At 41.9% G+C, this 26,028-nt stretch overlaps 1 protein-coding gene across 1 annotated transcript in view; it reads right to left on the minus strand.

Annotated features, from left to right (window-relative positions):
* SPSB4 (splA/ryanodine receptor domain and SOCS box containing 4) overlaps nt 1–25,781 on the minus strand; it is a 92,654-nt gene extending 66,873 nt beyond the window's left edge. Inside the window, exons 1-2 of the mRNA XM_050902518.1 lie at nt 25,501–25,781; nt 573–1,428 (exon numbers count right to left, since the gene is read on the minus strand). Coding sequence (XP_050758475.1) covers nt 573–1,266 — 694 coding nt within the window. The 5' untranslated portion in view covers nt 1,267–1,428; nt 25,501–25,781. The remainder of the gene's footprint in view (nt 1–572; nt 1,429–25,500) is intronic.
* Between the last annotated feature and the right edge of the window lie 247 nt (nt 25,782–26,028).

Here is a 26,028-nt window from a genome sequence, read left to right on the forward strand (position 1 = left end):
CTGAAATGAACTAAGGAACAGAGCTCTCTTTCAGAAAAACTGCTGAAAGCAGTATTCGACCTGAGCTCCCGGATTCTTGGGGATCCACAGCTGCTTCTGAGGGTCCTGGAAAGGCAACTATGGAAAGAAAGCCTACTGGCCTGACTTCAAGTATGTTTATGCACACCATGTAAGAGTTCCCACTACTACAGGAAATTTTTACAGTATCCACAAATCCCATTTGAAAACCACAGATTTAAAACATATCCTCCAGTAAACAAGAGTTTCACTGTTAAATATACCCAGGAAGTTTCTCAAGATCTTTTTTCTCAGCCTGTTCACTTTCTTTGGACACAGACTTCTTGCCACTCTGCTTGCCAAAAGGGAAGATATTTTGATACAACCCATACCATCATTACAAGACACAACTGACAGATATTAGTTGTGGGCAGTAACTATGGGATGCAATCTACTCACAGTGGACAGTCCACTCCCCGCCAGCACACTCTGTTCACAACAAAAGGATAAAGAAAAAAAATCCTACATGAGAAAAGTAGAAAGACAGTGTAATGGAGAAATATGGTAACACTTACGGTCAAGTCCGTTGATGTATCTCATCGTAATTTCACAGTGCCCCCAAACTGCACTGACTATGGGGTAAAGTTTTTTCCCTTTTAGTCCCCTGAAGGCCACTCCAAGATACTGTCCATCTACCATGAAGCTAAGCGTCCCTTCATCCATATCCAAAACCACCAGTAAGGAGTCTGGGAGTACAAAAGACTCATCCGGTTCCAAAAAGACAGGATACGTGACCCCAGGCTGGTTTTTACAATTGTGGTAGAGTTTGTTGCGTCCCAGATCCCAGCCCCACGATTCACTATTGCTACCAACCAATGACGTGTATCCCACTGAATGCAGCGGAGCTTCGGCCGTGGAGACGCCCACGACAGCATGAGTTCCCCGTTGCCTCGTGGGCCAGTGAATTTGCCAGACATGCAGGCCTCTCGTGTAGCCGACTTTGCCCCGGATGCAATCTGTGCTTTGGGCAACTGGGTGTCTATGAAATGTCAGTTTATCATCCTCCTTTACAAATATATTTAAGGAGCGATCTTCATTGTTCCAAGCATGTTTATACTGGACCTCCAGCTTGGCAGGGGGCATATCCAACAGCATGTCCAGTCGCGCTGGCTTGCAAAAATCCGGGCCTCTCAGCTCTCGTTTAACAGGTCTATAAGGGGGCTCCCTCACATCCACAGACTTTATGCTCCCTGAGATTTTCTGGCCCATTGCTTGGCTGCAGATTTACAAAGGAGAAAGAAAAGTTGACTTTGGCCCAACGTTACCTCATGAAAGCACTTTTACACTGAGCCAGTGACCTGACAAGCTGACTGGATTTACTTCTCCTGTTTGGAGCTTTTTAGCAGCAATGTTTTCAGAGAAAAAATGCTCCTGAAAGAAAGCAGAAAGTTTCCAGTTAGTTTAAGAAAGCCAACAGAAAACCCACAGCACATTTTTAAAGAACAACTTCTCATCCCTAGCAGTTATTTTAAACACCAAAGCTGACAATTCACCACTTTTTGTTCAGTATCCTACAGCACTAACCAGCCTGCCAGCAGGATACGGAGCCCACCAGCGTACAGAGTGCAGACAGTCATTTCCTCCAATTCATAATAGGATGCAGACATTCCCCACCTTCTGCCCTTCCACCTATTTTGTCTGGCCAAGTTCACAGCGGTCCTGAAGCAGGCGTACACTATCCTCCAGCAACAGTGATAAACTTCACGTTCAGCAGTAGCTTCACTTTCACTTACGCTTTTGTTTCGTAGTCTTAGAAATACGCACTATGTCAGAATCTCCTTTTATTTCTAGCTGTTCTCTTCCCTGGGCCCTGGCGACAGAGGGCTTCAGCTTCTGTGCCATTATTAAAACAAATGCAGCCAACAGCAAATGGCTGCAAGATGTAAATGTTTCCTTTTAACATACCCTGTCCTTAAATAAAAGAGAAAAACAAAAAATTCATCAAGTTTTAGTTTTTTTATAAAGGAGCTAAAAAAAAAAAAAAAGAAAAGAGAGAGAAGGAATGAGGGAAGAGGAGCCACGGAAGGACAAATGAAGAATGGCAGTTTCAGTTCTTTGGCAGACTTTTCTTATGGGCAGCTACTACAACTGGATATGTTCTTCATGCTACTGGACAGCTGGCTAATCCATGTTTTCTGTATTTCAGTATTAGGCTGATGAGAAGGACTGGAACACAGTAAGACACATTAAGGGGAATACATGATTTTGAAATGTATTATTTCTGTGCTTCCATAGACAAACATGGGAATTTAGCTGGAAGTGGTCAAAAGCACCCAGGAAAGATTCTTTGCAGCCTGGATAAGTTAGGTTCATTCACATTTTAGAGCTCAGGTAGCGTGCAAAGGGAAGCCAAGAACCTCTAAAAGTAGTAAAGGAATAAAAATGTAGACAAAGTCCTATAAATTCAAGTAGATGATTGACATGGGATCAAATAAAGTATCTGCACCAGCAGGCATACTTCTGTCTTCTAGCAAGATAAGTGCCAAGTCCAGGAATGCTCGAACATAGCTGAGTAGACCCACTCTGTTTATTTACTGACAGAGTGATGAAGTGTTTCAAGCAGCAGCAAAAATCACCAGACTCTCAAAAGCCTGAGGAGCCTAGGTGACAGTTGGTTTTCATAAAGCACCAAACAGCAGACAGGGGCATAAATGTCTTGCAAAAAATGTCTTGCAAGACTTTACTTGGCAAGTCACAAGTCCATGTTCTTCCTTTTAAAGAACTTCCACCCCAGATATACTGTCCCATTGCAAAGATCATTTCTGAAAGAAGATGAGTAAGAAACACGTACTCACAATAGAAGGAAATAAAAAGAGAAGACTAGGAAAAGAACACCTGTAAAATTTACCATCCAACCATGTTTTAGAAGTGAATGAAGTCCTTATATTATTTACAATGGCCAATACCATCTAAAGTGTTTTCTGCATGTATTAAATACAGAAATGAAACAACGCTTGTGTTATGTGAAAGTTTTCTTTCCAAAAAAAAAAGAAAGTAAAAAGTTAACTGTCACATGGATTTGACAATCAAGTTACTGTATAAAAATACTATTTTCTGATGGCTGGTCCCACATGGGTATATGCACACACCTGAGCAGAAAACAACCACCTCTTTGCACCTGATTTTAATCTTTAAAAATCAAAATTAAACATAAGCCCCCAAGCCACTCGTATCACACTTGCAGGAGGATTCAGAATGATTCACAGGAGCTCCCCATGTGAGATCAGCTTGAATGATCCTCCTTCCTTCTTTCCAAACCACGTAAAAGGAATCTGAAAGTTTAAACAGTAATTACATTTAAGTTGATGCTTGCCATTTCCAGGTTGTTTCAAAGGTACAACAGCAAATTTGGCCCACCGACGCAAGTTCAATACTTTATTCCACACTAATAATCCTGGGGGAAATGAAATAGTGACGCTAATATACACACAGGGAAGCAACAGGGAACAAATGTCATCAGGTAAGCAAGCTTTCCTAGGAGGACACATGCTCAGGGATTGGGTAAGTTCCTTTTAAACAGGTACTTGATTATTTGAGCTTGAAAGAAGGATATGAAAAGGGAAAATGTCAGACATTCAAAGGGAACCTCAGTGATTTCTATATGAGATTTAGCTCTACATGCCTTTGAAAATTTCCTCTTTAAAGCACAAGACAATTGCCACATTCCTGTCAGAGCGCTGAGGGGAGACGGCCGAGGAAGTCCTCAGTGCATCCTCCTGTATCGCTTCCTGATCACGAGAAACTAAACTTGGCCCAGACGTTTACCTGGCAAATCACCAAGAGATTATAAACACTGAAGCGACTCACTTGGCAAGCCACAGACATTCCTCCTAATGTGCGCCAAACTGTAACATAAATAGACTGCTAATAGATCAGTAATTCAGAGGAGTAAAATGCATCGTTATAAGTACCTTGATACAGGCACAACTGTGCCTTTACTCTGGGATGTGCTTAGTAACTACTTCAGTTTAAACTGTATCTTACAATATTAGGTCTTTCTTCATACATGGGCAACACATAATTTAATCATGTAATGTAACATTTTGCCAAGTAGCTTTGTATGGACATAGGACTGAACAACAGTGTAAAAATCTTACAGTTACTGATGCATTCAAGATGCAGCAGTTCCTAAGCAGCGGTACAGCTCAAAAGCTACTTTTCATCAAATACTTTCTCCTACCCACCATATTACACTTTCTTGCATCTCAGTTCTGTGCAGCTAGTAGTTGTTCTCAGCTTCTACTAGAAGGCCAACTATAGCCATACTAATCTCATTCAAGTATCAGTGGACTTAAACAAGTAAATGCAAAAAAAAAAAAAGTCAACATTTAATCATTTGTACCAGTACAGCAATAAAGCTGTAACCTCGTGCTGGCTGTGATCTAACAGCTCTGATTGCTGATGCTTAGTAGTAGCTGACATGAAAACTTTATATGAGCAGGCAGCGAGGGGTTGCAATGCATGCCTCCTGCTCACAACCCATGCAACATTAACGTGAGCTCCACAGGGAGCGACTCAAGCAGAAAGTCCTCCTGGCAGCTCACAACGGTCCCGTCGGTTGCTTGCAGGAGCGACCTGTCTCAAAGCCAAGATCATCTATTCCCTTTTCTTGCCTGCATCCTGTCCATTTACACCAAGCAGATGGCAGAGACCCACACTGAGGCCAGGAATGGCAGCAGAGGCATCACCTTATCCTTCACCCCGTCAGAAGCTGCTGTTGGAGGAGCGCAGCTTACCAGGGCCCAGGGCGCCTCCACTGACAAACATTCCCTCCCTACTTCCACAGGTAACATCACATTTCCAATGCAGAAGCCTCGGAAACGTCACACTCACACCACTACTGTCAGGATGTCCAGGCAGCTTCTCCCCACGGAGCTGCACAGTCACCGCACACCAGAGGCTGTCGGGAAAGCCGAGCCCAATGCTCACAAGGGGAAGCGGAACGACTATCCATTCATCTGGCAAAGGTGCCCCGAACTGGCTTCCTGTCTGCAGGACTGGATGGCTACACCACACAGGATTACTAAAAGCTGTGGGTCGACCTGAAAGGATGGAAGATTGTTCCTTTCAGATTATGTACTATTCAATCCATTTACAGAAATATTTGGTTGTAAAACCTTCTTACCATCTCCTGAATTAACAAAAACTTGCCAAAGCACAGCACTGTCATTCAACTGCTGCGAGTTTGTGTAATCTTATAATACTTAGAGAAACTTAGATTTCCATGCCTGTATCTTCTCACTAGACACATAAATATTCTGAAATTAAAAGAACATGCATTTTCACTGTATAGTTTTCCTTTGAAGGTTTTCCCAAAGCTTTGCTCTTCCAGTAATTTCAGACCACTACAAGAGTTAGGAAATAGGAAAATATTTCAATCTGGCTTAATATATAGCCTCTCCGTTATACCTGTTTAGTGACTACAACTGAAACACTAAATTTCATCTGTTATTCCTGTGATAAAGTGGAAAATAAAGTAGCATTTTCATGGGAAGAGAACCACCACCACATGAGTACACTTCTTCAGCAACTGGAAATTTCTGGTTGAGAAGACTGTTAGTTTTTGTAACCTAAATTATTTCCGTCTCACAGTTTCACATTCATGCCATGCTTTGTCAGGATATGATGATTAAATTAAACATACTGTATAAGAACAAGCCAACTCCAAACAGGAAAAGTGTGTCAACGTCGCTTAGCAGTGTCCTCATGCAGACTGCCAAAATATTTAGGGAAATTATTCACAATAAAAACACAAATTATACTTAACAGAGAAAGGCTTGCTGGGACATCACTTTGCTGTAATTAAATAGGGTGCGTTTTTTAACAATTCAGTATGTTGGCATCAGTAGAACATAACTGCTGATAAAAGAAACATGCTTTCTGCAAAGTCAGCTTTCAGCATTCATAGTTATATTTCCCTCTGGATTATGAACTAGACATGCAGAAAGCTTGAAAAACATACATGAGAAATGACACCACATAAACGCAATTCAAAACTACAGAAAGAACGTGCTAAGGCTTAAGTTAATTCTGCTAAATTGACACTTACCAAAAAAGTGAGAAGAAGCTAGGTGAGTCCCAACTGACGATACCGACCAGTGAAATTGTCTATCAGAAAAATCTGGGAAGGTGATGCCTCTATCTACCAGCATTTCAAACTTCTACACAGCAGTTCCCACCCTTTTTGCTATTGACCCCCGTTGGGTTTTTTCCTTCCTGCAGCCAGACCTCACTGCCACCTCCCCTGACGACCTGGGCTTTGTCACCAGCAAGCAAGGACTCCTGTATGCTAAGAGAGTTGCAACAGGAGGCTCTGAACCAAGGCCTCTTCTCCATGGGCAAAATTGTTCATTCCCCAAATGCCTGAACAGAACGGATACCTTAAGTGTTTGAATCTAACCCTGGTCCTAACGTCTCTACAGGAGGAATAGGAAGAAGAAAAACACCAGCTCTGCTGTGCTGGGCAAGTTGATGAAGAAGGGTTTGTAAGTTCAAGAACACGGACTTTTACCTCCACCCAGACAATGCAAAGGCATGAGGCCCAGTGTCTATCAACTATGTTCCCAGTGTGCAAACAGCTACATAACCATGACAACGCTGTTTTGAGGGTGACAATGAATTAAGCACATTTTTGGCACCCTAAAAAGATTGGCCAGTTTGGATTAAACTACAGATCCTGGTATCCAACATCGTTCAAAATGGGCAATAAATCAACAATGTTGGCTTCCTTTGTCAAACTGGGAATATACTGTAACAATGTAACGAGCCAAAAATGCTTGGATACTCTAAACTATCCTGTGCTACAGATAAAATTTTACGCTGCATGCACACTTAGCAAATGACATTTAACGTGTGGGATGAACAATGCAGCAGTAAGTCAGGACTTCTTCAATTCCTGAAAGGAATGCAAATCCTGAAAATCCCAAGAACATTCCTCCGTAAAGAGTAACTTGTTTTGTAATGTTACAAAAATGTAATTGTTTCAAAATTCAAGATAAGCTTGTTATTAAAACAGACTGTGCATTTAGCTGCTTGGAATTAGAATAATCTGAAATACCACACCATCTGTAGCACCAGAGTTAGAAGCAGTTTAGTCATATGATGAAGAATTCAGAAAGAATCTTGAGTAGCTATGAATACAGCAGAATGTATATTTTTAAATACTTCCATCTACTGTACTTTGGAACAGAGCTGATTTGAGGTTTTGGGTTGGTTTTACGCCTTCCGTGTCTCTCTGCATGTGTTTCTGGAATTCGCCTCTCTGGTACTGAAAGTTGGTTTTAGATGCAAACACTTATACTCTGAAGAAACACGGAAGATGATAAAAAACCACTTCAATTCTGTAAACAGGTTTTTTGCATAATGACTTCTCAGGTAGAATACAGCAATGTAATTTGAAAAACAAATATAGTAACATAATACAATAAAAATTACTTTTTTTACTATGCAAGTACTTTTTACGACAGCAACATTCCATTTCTAAAGTTACTGAAAGGAAACATTTACGTTCTTTTCAGGGTATTTAACAGGAATACCCACGTGATTCAACAATTACCATAAGCTTACAGATGTTCAAGCTGCTACATCCCTTCTACCACCCCTTCCTATTCATTCTTCCCTTTTGTCTTGCAGCCACCGGCATTCAAATGGCTTTGAGATGGGTCTGCCTCAGAAAACTAAAGTGGGCAAAATCTAGTATTTTATTTTGCCAGGTTATTTTCAGGTGGTTAAGCCCTCTGATCTGGCACATCAGACAGTCATGTAAACACTTGCTCTGGCATAAAGAAAGAGAGAGAAAAAAAATAAAAATCTGAAAGGCAGAACCATCTATTTAGGCAGCAGCCCAAACTATGGAGCAAGTTTCCACAGCCACTTCAAGCTGCCCTAAGGGGCACAGCTGAACTTCATGTCTAAATTCAGTACAGTCATGAGCTTCTGCCTCCATCTTCCTCACCCTTCTGGCACAAAATCACGCACCTTTCATCCTTCAGCCACCCTTCTGTTACAGTGAATACTTTCCTGTCTTTCCCGAATGGCTGATGTAGCCATTTTGAATATTCAAGTATCAGGGTTATATTAAAAGAGCAAATTAACACATGAAAAAGGCTTAACACTAAATTGAGAATTATGTTTTCAGCTCCACTTTGCATTTTACAGGATCATTTGCCATTTTACATTTCTACTCAGCCATGCTTCACCAAGTAAGTAATACCAATAGGTGTCAGACTATGTGAGATTTAAAGCCCAAGGAATAATTAAGTTTTAATATTGCAATTTCTCTCCAGTCATTACTACTTTTCACTAGCCTAACACTTTTTTAGACAATTTATTTTACATTTTACTTCCACAGCTTTGTAGAGGATCAATACCCCTACAGCTTCAATTTCAAAAACAGAACATTAATTAAACGATGACCTTGGATGTGGCCGAATACCTTCCCACTACCTTTCTTTTGCTGCAGTTCCTTTTGCTGTAATGTACAGTGGAGCCAGTCGGCCTTTAAAACGAAAGAAAAGTTAGAAAGCCATAGATGAGAAAAAGACTCTTGGAAAGTACCATCCCTCAGTCTAGCCAGCAGCACATCCCAGGGGACATGCCAGAGATGATCCCTGAGCGGACTGAGGGAAGGTCCAAAGATGGTAGAAAGTGACAATCAGACAGACGAGAGCTCCTCTAGCTTGACACAATTGTTCACCAGAGTTTTATTGCAACTGCAGAAACTGTAATAACATGCTCTAGTGAAAATCTGGCCCCTTAGCTCAAGCTTCAGTCTTAGCATATTATGTGTGTCAACGTTTTCCAAGCCTTGTGAGTCTCTGTAAATCATGATGGAGCCTAGGTCTACCACTGGTTTTCTAGGGGCAGTATCATGATGAGGATGGGGGTAAGGAGAAACACCCACTAACAGCAGCTCTGCAGGCATCTACAGCATCACAAGGCTGTTGCAGACTTACCAGACTCTACAAGAGATGGCTCCACTCTCACAGTGCCTGTCTATAAGTTTTGCAGTGGATGATTCTAGTGCTTAGCCTCTGTACCATTTATAAAAAGACATTCACTAACAGCTTAAAATTTGCAATGCTCCTGGAATGGGCAGAATACTTTTGTCGTCTTCTTTTGCTTCTAAGCCTTAATTTGTTTAATTCTAATTTGAATTGAAGCAGCAGCATACAGACAATACCTGTCCGATGCTCTCATTGTTGGTGGGCCAGAAGCAAACCCATCGGACGCTCCATCCGAAGCAGCCCATTAGAGGCAGCTGCTGATCTGACATGGATGACTTTAATACTTCCAACAGTGCTGCCAAACTCCAGTGACAAAAACATACAGTGCCTCTGGCCAAACACAACAGACAAGAGTTGAAGATACTCTTCCCCCTACAGTGAGTTGAACAGACTGATGCAGAATAGACACCCAAAAAGGCCGTCTTGGACAAACCGTGGGTGATCTGTTGTAGGGAAGCCACAAACGCACACGGGGCTTAGGCCCATTCCCTCCACTCAGGATTGCATTGGAAGAGGGGGAGGGCAGGGTTGGAGGGAACCCAGCCATTGTACTTGCACAAACATGTAGGAGATGAATACACGAGAACAAGTTTGATCCTGAACAAAAGCGTATTCTTTTGTTTAATAGGAAAATAGGCTTACACAATCACACCATCTGCATCCCTCCTAACCCTTCCCCCCTAACTATTTCAGTCAATAGCCACCATCAGCCAAATCTGACGGAACAGCAGCAGGCTCAAAGATAACTATGTTCCTACAGGAAAGGCAGCTGGGGAGAGGACAGACATCTTGGAAGTGACCACACGGAAGACCAGGCTGGGCTGTGAGTTCACATCTTGCCAAGGAACCCAGAAGAGAATGAGCTCACTTCAAAGCTGTAACTGCAAGCAAAGTGTCCTAAAGATTTCACGTCAAGTCAGCCACAAGACACAAATCCAGGAAGCAATGCTTCATCAGTCCTGCAGTTTCTAAAGTGACTTCTTTCAAAGAACAGAAACTAAACACACTTTACATATGTTAAGGGAGCATCATCACAAATTCAGATTGTGCAGATGATTTTGTATTTCCCAGGTGAGGTGACAAACGAACAGCTTTTGAGAGCTAACAAAAAGACAAATCAACTTCCTGTTAAATAAATAATTTCTCAAAAAAACTCAACACATTTTTTAAGCAATAGCAATGAATTTCATCTGTCTTAAACACACACCTCTGCCAAAGCCCATCTGTCAGTAGAGAAAAATGGCACAGACAAATGGAGATGATGGAGAAAGTAATATCATAGAAACAAACCGCCTGAGCTCTAAGCAACAAAATTGATTTTCCTTACGCACATTTTAAAGAGTAGTATTTTCGTTTGTGTTTGCTATTAATTTAGGAAATAGGGCACTTGGTAATGCAGGAGAGGCTGGGAAAGGCCACAGGGCTTTAAGGAGTTGAAGATTTACAGCCAGTTATGTCCCCAGGTCAAAAGTCTGTGACTCCTCCTGAAGACACAAGGGACACCTTGGTGAGAACCCAGGATGGGTCTCGCAGTGGTGAAGGCGACATGGAATGTTATTTTCTTTCTGGATCTTTCATTGCCATAGAGCCAGATTAAGCAGAAAGTCTGCCTTTTCAAACAAATACTGTTCTACAGAGAAGTATCCCAGACTGTTTCCAGTGTTAAAATCAGAGAGGGCCTCCAACTAGAAAAAGCCACGGTGAAAGAAGTTGCTACTCTGAATAGCACTTACATTTCTTTACTACTGACCTAACAGTGTACATCCTAGAAGAATTTCATGTTACAAGTGCCAACAATTCCAGGTATTTTTGACCACAGGGAAGTACTTTAAAAACCCACACTAGACTTCCTAATAGAGGTATGGATAAAAATAAATCAGCTTTGTGCCTACCTACAGGAGTCTCAACACAGACTATGATCTATAAGCTCAAACGAAAGGTCTGTATTTCTCAAAATAACTTCACACTTTAGTTCCCACTGCTAAGCAGTCTTCCACAGAGAATTTTCTTTCAAGCGGCATTTTATTTGTAACAATTAATTACTAATTATATTTCATTCTTTAATGCATTGGGGGAAAAGAGGGAAAAAAAAAAAGATTGAAAATTATTTGGAAGAAAATTGTACCAGGATACAAGTTTTGATGGGAATAAAAAGATTCTGGTACTCAACCTCAAGGTGTACCGTCACTGAAATAACTAGCATTACATTCTGGAAGCCTTGAGAAAGCATGCTCCAATTAATCGTTGCACAAAAAAGCCATATTTGATATTATTGCAAAGAATCTTCAAGACATCATCTAAATTTGCCAGACGCCAATTCTCCAATAACTCAGGCAGGCCCCTGCTTTGCCCTAAAGAAAAATATGCTCAGTCTAAATTTGGATCAACAGCCCTATACACAAAGAGAAAGCACATCAGTAAACACAAGCTGAGCTCCATCAACAGGTGTAATATATATATAAAAAAAATTCTTCAGAGTTTTTAATTCTGGAAAAACAAGTGAAACGCTAGATTGCATTGGGATATACAGACCACCTTGATTTCCAGCATAATAAAGAATAAAAGTAACATTTAGAAATATCTTTAAAAGTAAGGGACTACCTCCAGGGAGAAAAAAAAAAAAAATAATTTTCCCATTGAGTTATAAAACCATAACACACTCAATATGTCCTGCATTCCTGAAGAAATACTGGGAAAATTATTCTTTTTTCAACTTTATCAGAGCTAGACTTGTTTTTGTTACCACATCCTCAAGAACAGCACAGGCAGATAGAATTGAGTTGATTAATACAAACATCCTTCCAGAATCATTTGACATCTAACCAAGGTATCCACATGAGCATAAATGCAAATTTGCATTTATCAAGCAAATTATGGTTTACTATTGCAAAAGACCTGGAAGTCACATACAACCCACGCCACTCTGTTGAATGTAAAACCACATCGGATACTGCACAAACACTACAAATAGTTTCAGTAGAGGAAAGCAAGCCCTTTGGCCAACAGGTTAAGAAAACAGAGTATCTAAAGATACTAGAAATCTGAGGGATTTTAAGTTCCAACCATTCTTTCAAAGACAAACTGACATACACATTTCCCAGAAGCATTGTGCAGACATGGAAATTGCTACTAGAATCATGGGATCAAGAGCAGTTATGCATTTTTATATTTACCATTAACTTTGTTACAATTTACAGAAAAGACAGATCAAAAATAGAGCCAAGTTTGAAGAAAGTAATTTACACAGTATGGAAGTTAAATGGAGTGTTAAAATCCAGAAGTTTATTAACGCTTCTAACTACCTGAAGAATCTCTCTCATGAACAGAGATCTTCCTCCACAGTGAGGGAAGGAATGAAAAACAGGTATTTTCAATTGCCCTGCATATAATCTTCATCACAGATTTATGGTAAAGGGCTTTCTGTTACAATCCCGGTCTTTCCAGTCTCCCTCTCCTTTCCACCCCTTCCATTCCTCCTTTCCCTGTACATCCCATTGTTAGCTTCTTTAACACTTGGAAGCCACATATGGCTTGCTTAATCATGAAGCCTTCCTCATAGACTTAAATCCGCTCTCATAGTAGTACTCAACTATTCACAAAAAGCCAAAACATCCCCAAAATAGTTAGGCAAGACCGGTTTATAAAAGCTAACCAGCTTTCATTAGTCATCAACACACAAGATTCTACACCAAACTCATCTCATTGCATAACAGAAGGGAAGACCTTATCTGTGTGTCCCTGTTGGGTTTTCCCTTCTTAAGAATTAAGGCTTTGACTCTTCCCCACCTTCAGAGCTCTTTTCCACGTGAGTCATCTTGACCTCACTCCAGAGGCCTCATTGTTGCAACTAATCACCAGTAGACACTGCTTCTATTTTCTCTACAGGCACTGGTCCACTTTGATTCCTGAAAGACCATTTGTTTCCAAATTATAAAAGTCAACTGCAAATACTAACCAGGCCCCACAGGTGGGATTTGCCTGACTAAATTTAGATTCTATGATGCAGATGAGCTCATTACTGGGATAAGATTAAGGCTAGTAAATGCCCATTTTTGCAATGGACATAAAAGTGAATCTTGTCCAAAATTAGAGGAGAAAGAAGAGGAAGGAATTCATCTCATACACTTCCAGAACCAACACACTAACTCCTTTAATGTTCCCCTCATAATCAACATAGAGAAAGGGGAAGAAACCAATGCATACATGAAGACCACCAAAACATTCTAATATTTTTCCCATGTTTTCGTATCCTTTTAAGACATTTACCTCCAACTCCACAGCACAGGCTCTTAAGGCTAGTGCAGCCCACACCTGGCACTGCTGGAAAGAGAAAGATCATGGAAGCACACTCAACCACCACCTTTCATTGATTAGGTAGCACATACCTGGTTCAATGCCAATTTAGACTCACCAGTAATTATCAAAACATGGCATCACTTTTGATTAAAACAGTATTATCAAGGGAAGGAGAAAAGGTAGAAGTAGTGTCAGGGTCCTCTCTGAAATCCTTGTGAGAAAAAAATACTTATAAACATAGATCCCAATTTCTGAAGCTACTGCATGGATTTAATGACAATCTATGTGAGACATTGCAAATTCTAATACTGCAGAAATACTTGTATTTATTCAGAAAACTGTTTAAAATAACCTGTGGCCATGTACCAGTGGAGCTGAGGGCATATTCCTGCTTGGAGGGCAAGCCAGAACCAGATTGAAAGACCTATAATTTGGAAATCAACAATTTGTTGGGCCAGCAGCTGGAAACACGAGAGATGAGCCACACAGAGCTCCAGGCTACCCCAATACCCAGAAGTCAATCCTTTTTGCGCTACAGTAGTTACTAATGGGTGGGTTCCCTAGAACCATCAGGGTCTCTAGGATACACAGAAATTGGTTCCATCTGAGACCACTTTTCTGTACTCTGAAAAATACAGGATACTACAACATAACCATCATCCTTACTGGAAATGGAGAAGACATCCTCAAGGAGAACAAATAGAGAGAGATGGACAGGAACCCTGTGCATCTAACTTCCCTACCTAACATCTTGTCCTGGTTTCGGCTGGAATAAAGTTAATTTTCTTCCTAGTAGCTGGTATAGTGCTGTGTTTTGGATTCAGGATGAGAATAACGTTGATAACACACTGATGTTTTAGTTGTTGCTAAGCAGTGTTTATACTAAGTCAAGAACTTTTCAGCTTCTCATGCTGCCCTACCAGCGGAGGCTGGGAATGCACCAGAAGCTGGGAGCTGGTGACCAGGACAGGTCAGGACAGCTGACCCAAACAAGCCAAAGGGGTATTCCATACCATACAACACCATACCCAGTATGTAAACTGGGGAGGTTGGCTGGAGGACTCTGCGGCTCAGGGATTGGCTGGGCACCGGTCAGCGGGTGGTAAGCAATTGTATTGTGCGTCACTTGTTTTGTATGTTCTATTATTATTATTATTATTTTCCTTTCCTTTTCTGTCCTATTAAACTGTCTTTATCTCAACCCACAAGTTTTACTTTTTTTCCCCCCCCCCTGATTCTCTCCCCCATCGCACTGCGGGGGGGGGGCAAGGGGAGTGAGCGAGCAGCTGTGTGGTGCTTAGTTGCCGGCTGCGGTTAAACCACGACACATCCCTATCCCTATTCCCTATCTAATGACACCACAGTAAAGATACAGCCTTTGGGTAGGAAAGAGGATGTACCAGGTTACCCGGTAAGGACATTGGTGGTACAATTAGGAAATGTAATTATATTCTAAAGCGGTCCCCAAGAGAATTCCCTTGCTTGGGAACCGCTGCCTTAAAACAGTGGTCAGAATACGAGAGCAACCACTTGACTGGTGAGTGTAGGAGGAAAAATATTTGTTGAACTGTGCCACTGCTGCAGCCAACACAGACACCCAAGAGCAATGAGAAAATGCACCTTAACGTGCTATAACTGGAACACAGCACACAGCGTTCTTGAAAAAAGAATCCCATGTATAAAATCTTCTCAGTCACTGCTTTGGCCAGGCTCTACCATAGATATACCATCTACCTAGCTCAGGTATCAGAGGACAGCATTCGGAGCTAACCTTGCACTACAAAACACAGCTCCAAAGCAGAGTAAAAGGCAAAGGGAAAAGAGGGCATGCTCTTCTCTGTTGACAAAGGATTCATAGTGATCTAAGCAGGGGGGAGCTTCCAATACTAATAAAAAATAAGGTATTCAGTCTCCATTCAATTGCACTGTGCGGAAATCACTATGATTTATGACTTCTGCCTAGATCCACTTGCAGAGAGGAAAAAAACACCCCTGTGTGTGCCTCTCATACTAAGCATACACCATCTCATGTCTCTGCAAGACACAGGAGCAACCAAGGCTGCCTGCTTTACACAGACAAAAATATTAAAGGAATTAATTCCTAAGGCAATGGGAAAATACTACATGGGAGACCTTCCAAGTCACAAATTCTGCTTATTTAAGCTAAGCTGCTTAATCAAGTTAATTGAAGGAATTAAGAAAGCATCTGGAGAAGAACACATTCACCAACCAGTCTCTAGCCATTCCTGATCTCGTGTTACTTTTTCTGGGCGCGAGTTCCCCTGCTGGCACAGTACAATCTATCATCAGCCATTACGCTGATTACCATCCATTAGTTTTGCTAAGTACAGGCATGAAATTTAAACCTACTTTTGTTATTTATTTACAAGCTATTCACATACTGGATATGAAACAACTATATAATGCTTCATGTTAACAAGAGAAGTATAGCTGAATATTAGATTTACACATTTAAAATTACAATAGAAGTAATAATTCTCTTCACAAAAAATTGTTTACTGAATTTTTGTTTGGTAAGACGAGCAGGACAGAAGCTTACACTCTTTAAAAATACAACTGATTAATATACAGTGGGGGAAGAGGTAAGAACCCACAAGAATGACAAGTTTTAAGTATCAGTCCCATAAATATAAAATTCAATTACAATGTCATTCTAGTAAACACTGAGAACAGAGTTGGGACTCCTACAAAACGATGATTTTTCTTCCCTGCTATTAAGGCAAAGTGATTAAAATGAAAGATAATCCCCTTTATTTCAAAAGCCAATTATTATGTATAATAAAAAATTCTTCTTGCACCATACGAGACCTAAATGCAAGAACTGAATTCTACCAAGACCATCAACCCACACATCTTTGCTGTAATACAGTAACTGCTTGAATTTTCCCTTACAATTATATTTATACAATAGACTATCAGGCTCAGCTTTGATTTCAGCATATCACATTTCTTACTACTTAGGAAACCAAACACAGAACAGCTGTGGAAGCAAAACCCACTATATGCAAATATTCAGATCAAAAAAAGTACAAGCAGAAAATCCCTTGTGAAGACCACTTCAGTGGGAACTCTGTGATGAAAGTTATATTAAAATGTCAGTTATGCCTTGGTGTAAGGATACCCAGAGGAAGCATCCCACACGCATTTTTCACAATGGGTGTAAAGAGATGCCTGCTCTGCACAGTTTAGATGCCTGCATGAGTTAAGTGCCCAAGTTGTCTATACTGCCAGCAGCGCTCCGGAGGAACTGAGCTGCTTGCTACACTCACTACTATGTTTCCTGCATTGCTAATTCAGACATCTAAATTTAGACGCCAGAGTTAGGCAGTGGTTTTCCCACTCTTTCCAATACCCAAAATGAAAAGAAAAACACTTCTGCATTAATTCACTATCTGCATCCATTTGCAGAAGCGAACAGGATGTCAGGCCTCCACACACTGGTTGGTTGTTGGTGTAACGTAATTCCAATCTATCGCAGCAACCTCTAGCTACAGGGAAAGAGGAATAGTCTCCCTTCATCTCCCAAATAATTGCACACCAGGCAGAGTTCACTACTAAGTCACATTTCTGCCCAACCTTGGGCATAGCTCCCCCAAGTTCCAAACTATTTTACCACAGGGAAAACATAAAATCTAAAAATAAAGGCAGTAAAGGGAGAGGGTTGGCTTCTGTATTCATTAAGACTTCCTGCTCCAACGTCCTCTATTAGCAGGATGTGGATGGAATACAGCATTAAAAGCTAGCTCATCAGTCACTCTCGCATCCCTGGAGTGTTGATACGTTTCAGCTTGAATTTCCCTTTGGTGTCTTCTTCCAGCAGTCAGACTGCGATGGCCTGGCACATATGGATTTCTTCTTCTCTTGCACTATCATTCAACATTGCTAGAAAGAGGTGTATATGAGTAAAAATAAACTGTTGATTCTTGTTACAGGGTCTAAGAGTAGGAAATGCAAGCCAATTATCAATGCTGTACGTGGCTCACTGAAAAAAAATAATTCTAAACCAAAAGACCACTGTATCCCTAGACATGAATTCGAGGCAGCAGCCTCGTGCACTTTCTCCCATCCCACTGCAGCTTACTGAGGCGATGGAAGGTATGTTACCACGTCAGTGCTGACTCCTCACAGGAGTCTGAGCATCACAGAAGTATATTGCAGCAACTCTGACAGTTTCATTTGTGCACCCCGCCTATGAAGTCTCTTTTCACTCCCCATTTCATTTTTAAATCCTGACGAATACTGAGCCTTAGTCCCTTTGACAAATTAATCACCTTTTCTCCAGGTGCGCCTCCAAGAACTTGTGCTGTTGAACGTTCCTCACCTTCCCTCCTCCTGCTACGTCCGCGCTTCAGTACACGGCCACCAAGAGAGTTACTGCACAGGCGAGCCTCTCTTCCTTCTCTCCACCCACACATTTTGCTTCAAATATCATTAATACGAACGTTAAGAAACTGAAGAACAACCAGTACATATTCCAGGTCTCATGCTCATGCTTGTTTAATATATCTTGTTATATTTAAACCTCAAAGGATAAGATACGATACATGTTGTAACAAATCCTTCCTGAGCACAGTCTCACATCTTTGGTAGATGATCATTGCACTTACAACACTGCATCTTAGTCTAAACAAGCCATCAATGAACTACGTGTAAGATTTTCTAGACTACTGGAAACAGTTACGTCAGCGCTGACCAAAGTACAAAGGCACCTCTTTATTTTCTGTTTTAATCATTTTAAACAATCAGCAGCCTCAATGCATTATTTGCCTTTGAATACGAAAGATGATAGAAAACACACCCTTTTTATCTTGCAACATCAAAACCAAAGGACTATATAAATATTTAGTGAATGATCAGTACACTCTGAATTAGAAGTAAGAATATCACACTAAGTATTGCCTAGATGTTAACAGCATCAGAGACTGACAATACTGAAGTGCAGGGACACAGTTAATCGCTGGCACAAACCAGGTGTAATACTAATATGCAGCAACACAGTCAAAATGAGGTCAGGATGGCAACATTTGCAGTCTTTTATACACTTTGATATGTCATCATCTTTAGTTCAAACAACTTCTAGCATCTCTGACATGCCTGACAACAGTTTTCAAGAACAATAGGGAAAATAGTATTTTGGTTTCTTTATGCTGCATAATAATTTATGAAAGCAAGATGACATAATGCACCTAAACCTCCTTGCGGGGTCACATCCCCAAAATAACCACCTAGCTGCTGTGCTCCACAGACAGGGACTTCACTAAAGCATGGGATGAAACCATCAAAGCTCAGAATTTAATTTATCAAGTGTCTCAGGTTTAACACGTGCCCAAAGGGCATACTGCTGCTGCTTCTTTCCTATGCAAAGGATAAAATAATGGCCCTGCCCAAATGAACTAGCTGGAGCCCCAAAACATTCCCAGGGCCTTGAAAAAATTCAGCAAGTGCTAGTATCAGACGCCGAGATCCTCAATTTAAGTCCAAGGAGACTAGTGATAAACCATGGGGAACAGATACTCAATTCCCCATGCAAATATGTTACACAAATCTGAAAAAATATCTACATCTTTTTACAGGTTAAATAAGGATAAACTTTTAAGATAACCAAACAAATGGAGTAGTTAAATTTTAATGGGCTATTTTAACCTCAACTAAGTGTCTCAGCCAGAAAAGTAAATAATACAACACAAACAATGCCATAAAGACCAGGTTTCAGTTTTAACTCTTAAATCCCCAGGTTAGCTACTCTGAATTTTGGGATCATTTTTAACTTGAGCCAACAATTCACCCAAATGAAGTCAAATACAGGATACACTACAAAATTATATGTAATGGCATCACTAAGCAAGGAATACTAGCATGAACAAATTGATATTTGAACTTTATTTTAAAGCAACTATTCACTTCAAAACACTACAATGATTCTGCTGCCAAAAGCACATGACAGCCTTTGGCGAGGAACGTAGCAGAGCTTATTCTGGAAAAGGAGTCTAAAATATTTAACTTGGAAAACAAAGTTTCAAAAGTATCAGTACAGATTATTCTGTATGTCCAAGCTACCCTTAAAGTAATTCTCAAAACAAGAAACCTTTTATAATTTAGCTAGTAACTTACAAAACAGTCAAAGCTCCGAATTCAAAATTCCCTTTACCCAACACTTAATCCAACTATTTCCTTGGCTATACATCGGTCTGACTGTCACAGCATTTCCTTACCTGTGAAGTAATACAGTCCTCGTTGACAACATTGTGCATTTATTGTTTAATTTTGTGTGGCTTCTACCATAAAATAGTTTCTTTAATTAGGAAATAAACTCAAGATTTTGGGGAATTAGTTCAGTGTTCAAAGACAACAAAAGGCAACTTTCTTCCAAGCCATTTTTGTCCTTCCCTAATAAAACTATTTTTCAGAATATTCTTAAAGGAAAACAAAAAACCAAACACATAGATCATGACTATGCCTACAATCACCACTTCGGGATTTCTGTGGACAGCATATTCTCAGTATGAAGTGTACCACTGATGTAAATACTTTGTGCAACAACGCTTTCTTTTAAAATGATGACCTTCAATATCTAATGAAAAAAACGTATCCTTCCACTGGAAGCAATTTGGTTTTGTATTCATTGAAGAAGAGATGGAGGAGAAGCAGTTAAAATCAAATGACAATTGAGTACCTAAACCTTCCAGCAGTTTTGAAAAATCCCACCATTTTCCGTGCCTAAAGCCATGCAAGTGCTCTCACATGATTAACACCCCCTTCAAAGAGCAAGTCTAAATATACTGATTTTTAAATATTCAAGAAACACCATTTTTAACAAAGGCTACTGAATTTAAGAAAAAAAAAATGGAAACAGCATTGCTCAGACTACTGAACATCACAGTCCAATCACAAGAAGAACTGAAAGTCCCACGAGGTAGCTGCTGCTGCTGCTAGGTGTAGAAGGAGCTTGAATGGTCTCTAGATAACGGCCTCCCTCCCTCCTCCCTCCCCCCCCCCCCGAGCTTTGCTATATTCAGATACCAAGTAGAAAAACTACTGAAGACATACAATAGCAAAGTGCAAGTCAGCAGTCCTTACTGCAGCCCTTTATCGCAGCCTGGAGACAGAGGAGTTCCAGGCTGCGCAGCCCACCCGCAGGAAGCTCAGCAGCTACCCCACCAAGGGGAGGTGTCAGGAGACAGAGCTGCTGCAGTCTGGACCCTGGTTAGGTCCCAGGGCACGGACCTCTTCTGCAGGAAGGAAATCCTCATCCTTCTGACAAGACAGCGTAAACACGGGCAATCTTTTCTCTCTCTCAAAATCCCTTTGCGAGATCTTCTTTGCAAATTGTTAACACAGAAAGGGACAACCCAGTCTAACAGAAGACAAGTGCATGCCAGACTTTGGCGATAAGGTAAAATGAGAAAGGCAGTATTAGAACGAGCTTTTGGAAATGCACATATTTAAATCGAGAAAGCAAACTCAACTAAAGAGTCTGCTGTACGGCTCTGAAAGAATTAGTCTGCAATCAGCTCAAAGATGGATTTCATACACTGCTGCGCTTCGTGCTGCACACCAAAGCTTACTTGTCACTTCAGCCTCTGACAAATCCTCAAAGATAAAGTTGCTAAGTCACCCCCACTCTCCAGTGCAACACAATAAAAATTGTCATCTGACACCAGTCATGAGCAGGATTACTCCATGATGTTCAACCCAAAGATACACAAAAGAAGCAGAGAGAAGCAAAAAATTATACCAAATACTGCTCAGCATTGGTCTAAGTTCAAGTGACTTCAGTATGAACAGATTTAGGTCACAGCTGAGCACCCATGTTTAGCCTAGGCACCTCGCCTCTTACTAAGGAAGAAAATAGATATAAACTCTCCCTCATGTGTTTCTTTGCTATGGCCAAAACACAGCAAATTACATTATATTTCTGCATTTCAATTGCTATACAAGTTAGGAGCTGCACTGCATTGGCCTCTGAGGCAAAGATGACATCCATTTAAAAAAAGACACCCCCCCCAAAAATATAAATATACATACACATAAATTTAAATAGGTTAGTACCTGTCACTACTCCATTTTTGCTGGAAAAGGAGCCAAAGGAAGGAAAGTAGTGAGCTCTACCCAGCACTCCTGATGGGCAGGCCGTCTTTAATAGAGCAGAGGTAGCCAAATATAGCCATCAAGTTTTAATCAAATATTGCCAGTCAAATTGCAACTGCAGTTCTTAACTCAAAGTCACGGCACCTCACGAGCACTGCTGTCTCTTATGCAGCACTGCTCCCAAAACATAAGCCACGTTTTCTTGCTCTCCTCTTTGGTGGCAGCATGGAAAAATGCACCAAGGCTACTGGGGCACACTGTTTTCTTTAAGCTTTGCTTTAAAATTAAATCTCTTCAGGGCAAGGATTTTTCCTTGATAGGTCGTGAATGCTACCGATTACACTGTCAGCTTTCCAAACACAAAAAAAAAAACCCAAACCCAATTTTATCACCATACAATCTAAAGGACTGTGAGCTGTAAAGCAGTACAAGCAGCTGAGGCGAAGCAAAGGCATTTCCTGACATCATACCGGACATCACATTAAAGCGGGATTCAGATAGCACCCACCATTTCAAATACTTTTACCCTGGAGAGAGCACAGGTCAAGTACACAGCTGTCTTCAAGGAACAGTAGCTTGGACAGTGTAACAAAGTAACTTTCTCAAAGGACAACAGCTGATTGTTCGTTATCGGTAAACTCTGAATTCAGCCCTTTTGGAGTGGCACACTCTAGCATATTTGTAGGATATGGTCTACCAACTGTGTTAGTGATTCACGCGCACCTTTTCAAAGCAAAATGCCCCAACCAACCAACCCCCACAAATGACCTCAGCAAAAGTTCAGTAAAGTTAAAGAAGTCTGAAGACACAGACTACTCTTCCAGGAAGCGTGTGATGCATAAACATCTTGTCCTACAGCACAATTGTATATCAACTCACACAGGTCTCAGCTGCCTAAATTGCACGTTACAAGGACAGCTTAAAGCCACCCCTGAAGGATGTGTGTGCTGCAGGGAGTGACGCAGATTCACTAGCATGTACACAATCCCACGAAAAATACGTGTGGGCGAGGTAGCTATCTGGTCTGGCAAGTTTCAGTCCACAGCACATGTTTATTTTCAAACAGTAACTCCAACAACACTAACTGCTAGTATTATTAGCAAATATCTAGCTACTCATAGCAATCTTACATTAAGTTTTGACTTCAAAAAATTGGTTAACTGTTCAATGGGCAGCCTTAAGCATTGCCTTCATCACAGAAAATGGATCTATACTGGCTTAATACTTTAAGTCCCCAGGGCAACATGTGTAGCCTACATCTCCGCTAGCCTCAAGCTGCATACTGTATAGCTCAGTGAGACTACACTAAGTTAGCCGCGTCCATCTAAACAGAGTTTTGCCAGCATGGAGCCCTTCACCGCTCCAGCCACGAGCCCAGGTTTGCTTCCTGGATGGTGTCAGGAAGGTAGGCACCCCCGCAATACCAGCCTCTGCTCCTCTCTACCATCAGTCTTGCCTTGGCCTTAAGCCAGGATTTATGAAGTCCAACAACATTTACGTCAAACCTCTATCCTGGGAAACCTGCTAAAAAGAAAATACGTCCAGATTTCCTTTACGCAGATACTCTGTTAAGAGTGCACTTATCCTCACTAACCGAGGGAGGAAATGGAAGTGAGTATCAAGGCCGCTCTGCGTTACCATTATTCAAGCTGGGATTTACCATGCCTGGAAGCACTCTGAAAGCCTCAAATTTGCACTGAAGTGATGTTGCCCCAGCACAAAAAGAATCGAGTAAAGGACGTCGGTGCAGTAGTAGTAAGCAGCCAAGCAGGCTAAAGAGAGAAGACAGCTAAAACGCAGCATGGCTTACAGAACTTGAATCTGGTAAAGGCATCCCGCTTTCTACCCTCCTCTTCTTGGCCAAGAAGAATTACGGGGATGGGACAGCTGAGTATCTAACATGATGTTGCTAATCACTTTAATCAAGTATTTTTAACAATTAACATCTCAGAAAACCATGCTCAGCTTTCCTCCTCGACTGCTGTCACTATGCCTCAAATGTGTAGGCAAAACAGCTCCTCAAAGGAAAAGTCTCCAGCTGTCTGAATTAAAAAAAAGCCAACTCAAAGTAACTATCACATGGAGTACTGCGACACGACATCGAGTGCGACTGTGAAAATTATTTTTTTTCCCCACAAAAAGGGGACAGTGACCTATACACAGAAGAGGGGCACAGAATGATTGTGAAGGAAAAAGAGAGAAAAGTAGCTTGCGCGATTTTTCTTGGTACATGGAAAATCCATTACAGAAGTTTATACAGCAACAATGAAGCCTGACAAGTTACTGAGCTGCTGCTTGTGGAGTCGCAGGAGAGATGGTCCATCATTCAGAAATTCCTATGCTGCACAAACGTGAGTCATAAAGATGACTGTAATTTGGTCAAAGCAAAAACCAGAAGTTCTGATCCTTTCAAGAAGCAAGATATTCAATTAGTACTTCACTAGGGTTTTTTTTAATGCTTCTATGAAAAAAACCAAAAGTCTCAGAACTCTGAAAAGCTCCTTGCAAAAAGGTGGCATTGCTTTATTACTCCCAAGCCCCAAAGCCTGTTGAACAGGAAGGCTTGTGTTTCAAAAGCTGTCTGAAGTGACATTTGCAAAGACAAACAGAAGTCCAGAGAGCATGTTGGTAGGATGGTATCCGTGTGAACACAGGGCCCTCCGAGCCTAACAGTGCCAGCATGCACTTCCAGAGCAACACCCACGAGGGCCTCAGGAAGGCACGGAAATGTGAAGTTTCATCATCCTTGTGACGCAGGGAAGTACCGGGCAGCCCTGGCAGGGACACTGAGGCACAGGACGGTCATCCAAGGACATCCAGAGTCTGCAGCAAGACACTGAGGCATATTAGCTATCAAGAAAACCAGACTTCCATTACCAAGGCCAGTTATAAAACTTCCGCCTGTTATTAAGAGAGCATACGGTATCTGGCATTACTCTGTCAGCAGCACCAAATAATCTAACGGCAATTTGATATTCACGTCCCTGACGGGCTGCTCTAGTTACAGAAACAACATTAAAAATGTAGCATCCTTTGAGATATGCCGCACAAGCCAGGCCAGTTTCAGCCACAAGCATCAAGAGTAACTCTTTGGGGCTGTTTTTTTCCCAGGAGGATAAGCTCTTTCGCAACGTGGAGGTATCTTATCAGGGATTGCTTCTGTCACCGAAGGCAAACAGAGCACTGCGAAAATATCAGGTATGACTTAAGCACCGAAGGGCTGGAGCCAAAGCAAACCAGCGACCGAAGCAGTAGCTGGCCATCTCTCCATATAGGACGCTTCCCCCCCCGTAGCAGTCTACACTGTAAGTCCTAGAGACAAAGAAGTAAAAATGATTTGCTGCCAGCATGGACGCTGCCACATCAACTTCCTTCGCTGCCCTTACACCAAAGCCCTCTCTTCAGGAATGAATGGGACTGCGAGGGCAGCCTTCAGCTCCCCAGCCCCGGGTCCTTCTGCAGGAATAGCTACCTACCAACGACAGCAAACCCAGCTGCCTGGCTGGGAGTTTTCAGAAGTAACGTGAGGGCAAATTCAGTCAATACCTTTCTTTGTTGAAACCCAAGTCTCGCATGCAAATTCAGGCTTGACTTGACAAAGGTTCAGCTTGCCTCTTACCCTTGCTGAGAAGATAGTTTAGTATTTCAGATGTCTAAACAGTTGAACTGAGGTCTGCCTTTTACTGCCTGAAAAAGCACCAAGTAACCACTGTAAAATATTAGCTTGTGGCAGTCATCAGGCGAGGGGTTTTGCTTTCACCAGGGCAAAGTCAAGTAAGTTCAGTTTATAACAAACGTAAATCTCTAGCTATCTAACATCTAGAAATAATTCTCTTTTATAGCTCAGGAAACTAATTTATATTGTAAAACGTTTCACTATAAACCAGAAAGCAGTTCAAAAGTGTATTTCTTTAAACACCAGCTTGAAAAACAGCACTGTTTAAAAAAAAAAAAAAACAACCCTCGTCTCTACAGACTGTGCAACAAAACACAGAATCCCACGAACAGAAGAACCCACCCATCGCAAACTTACCATAAAAACCCATCAAAGCACCTCTATCGATCCGTTATGCGAGCAGAAGGAGAATCCAGGGGAAGAGACGCGAATCATAAGTAAACAAACTCAAAAACCCCAGTCGCCGTGACTTGCAGGAGTATCTCCTTCACACGGTACTCTCCCCGGGAGAGAGGCTAATCCCAGCCCCCGACTTCCAGCAACTGCCGCCGCGCCAGGGCGAGCCACTGCCCCGGGGAGGCGGGGGGGAGCCGGGAGGCGCCGCGGCCCGGCACCGAGGCGGGCGCCGCGCCCGGGGCGGGGGGGGCGCTGCGGGCGGCTCCGGGGCTCGGGGCGGCGCAGCCCCGCTCGGCTCGGCTCCGCTCGGCTGGGCCGGGCCACCCGGCAGCCCCGCCCGGTGCCCGGTGCCCGGGGGCGGCGGTGAGCGGCCTGTGGCGGCTACCGGGCTTTGTGCGCGCTGCCTCCCCCTGGGCCGCCTGCCGCCGCCTCATGCGAGAGCCGGCGCAGCTGGGGAGCGCGGCGAGCGCCGTGCCCCCTCGCGAAAGC

This window comes from Gymnogyps californianus, chromosome 10 (genome assembly GCF_018139145.2).
Source record: "Gymnogyps californianus isolate 813 chromosome 10, ASM1813914v2, whole genome shotgun sequence".
NCBI classification, from domain to species: Eukaryota; Metazoa; Chordata; class Aves; order Accipitriformes; family Cathartidae; genus Gymnogyps; species Gymnogyps californianus.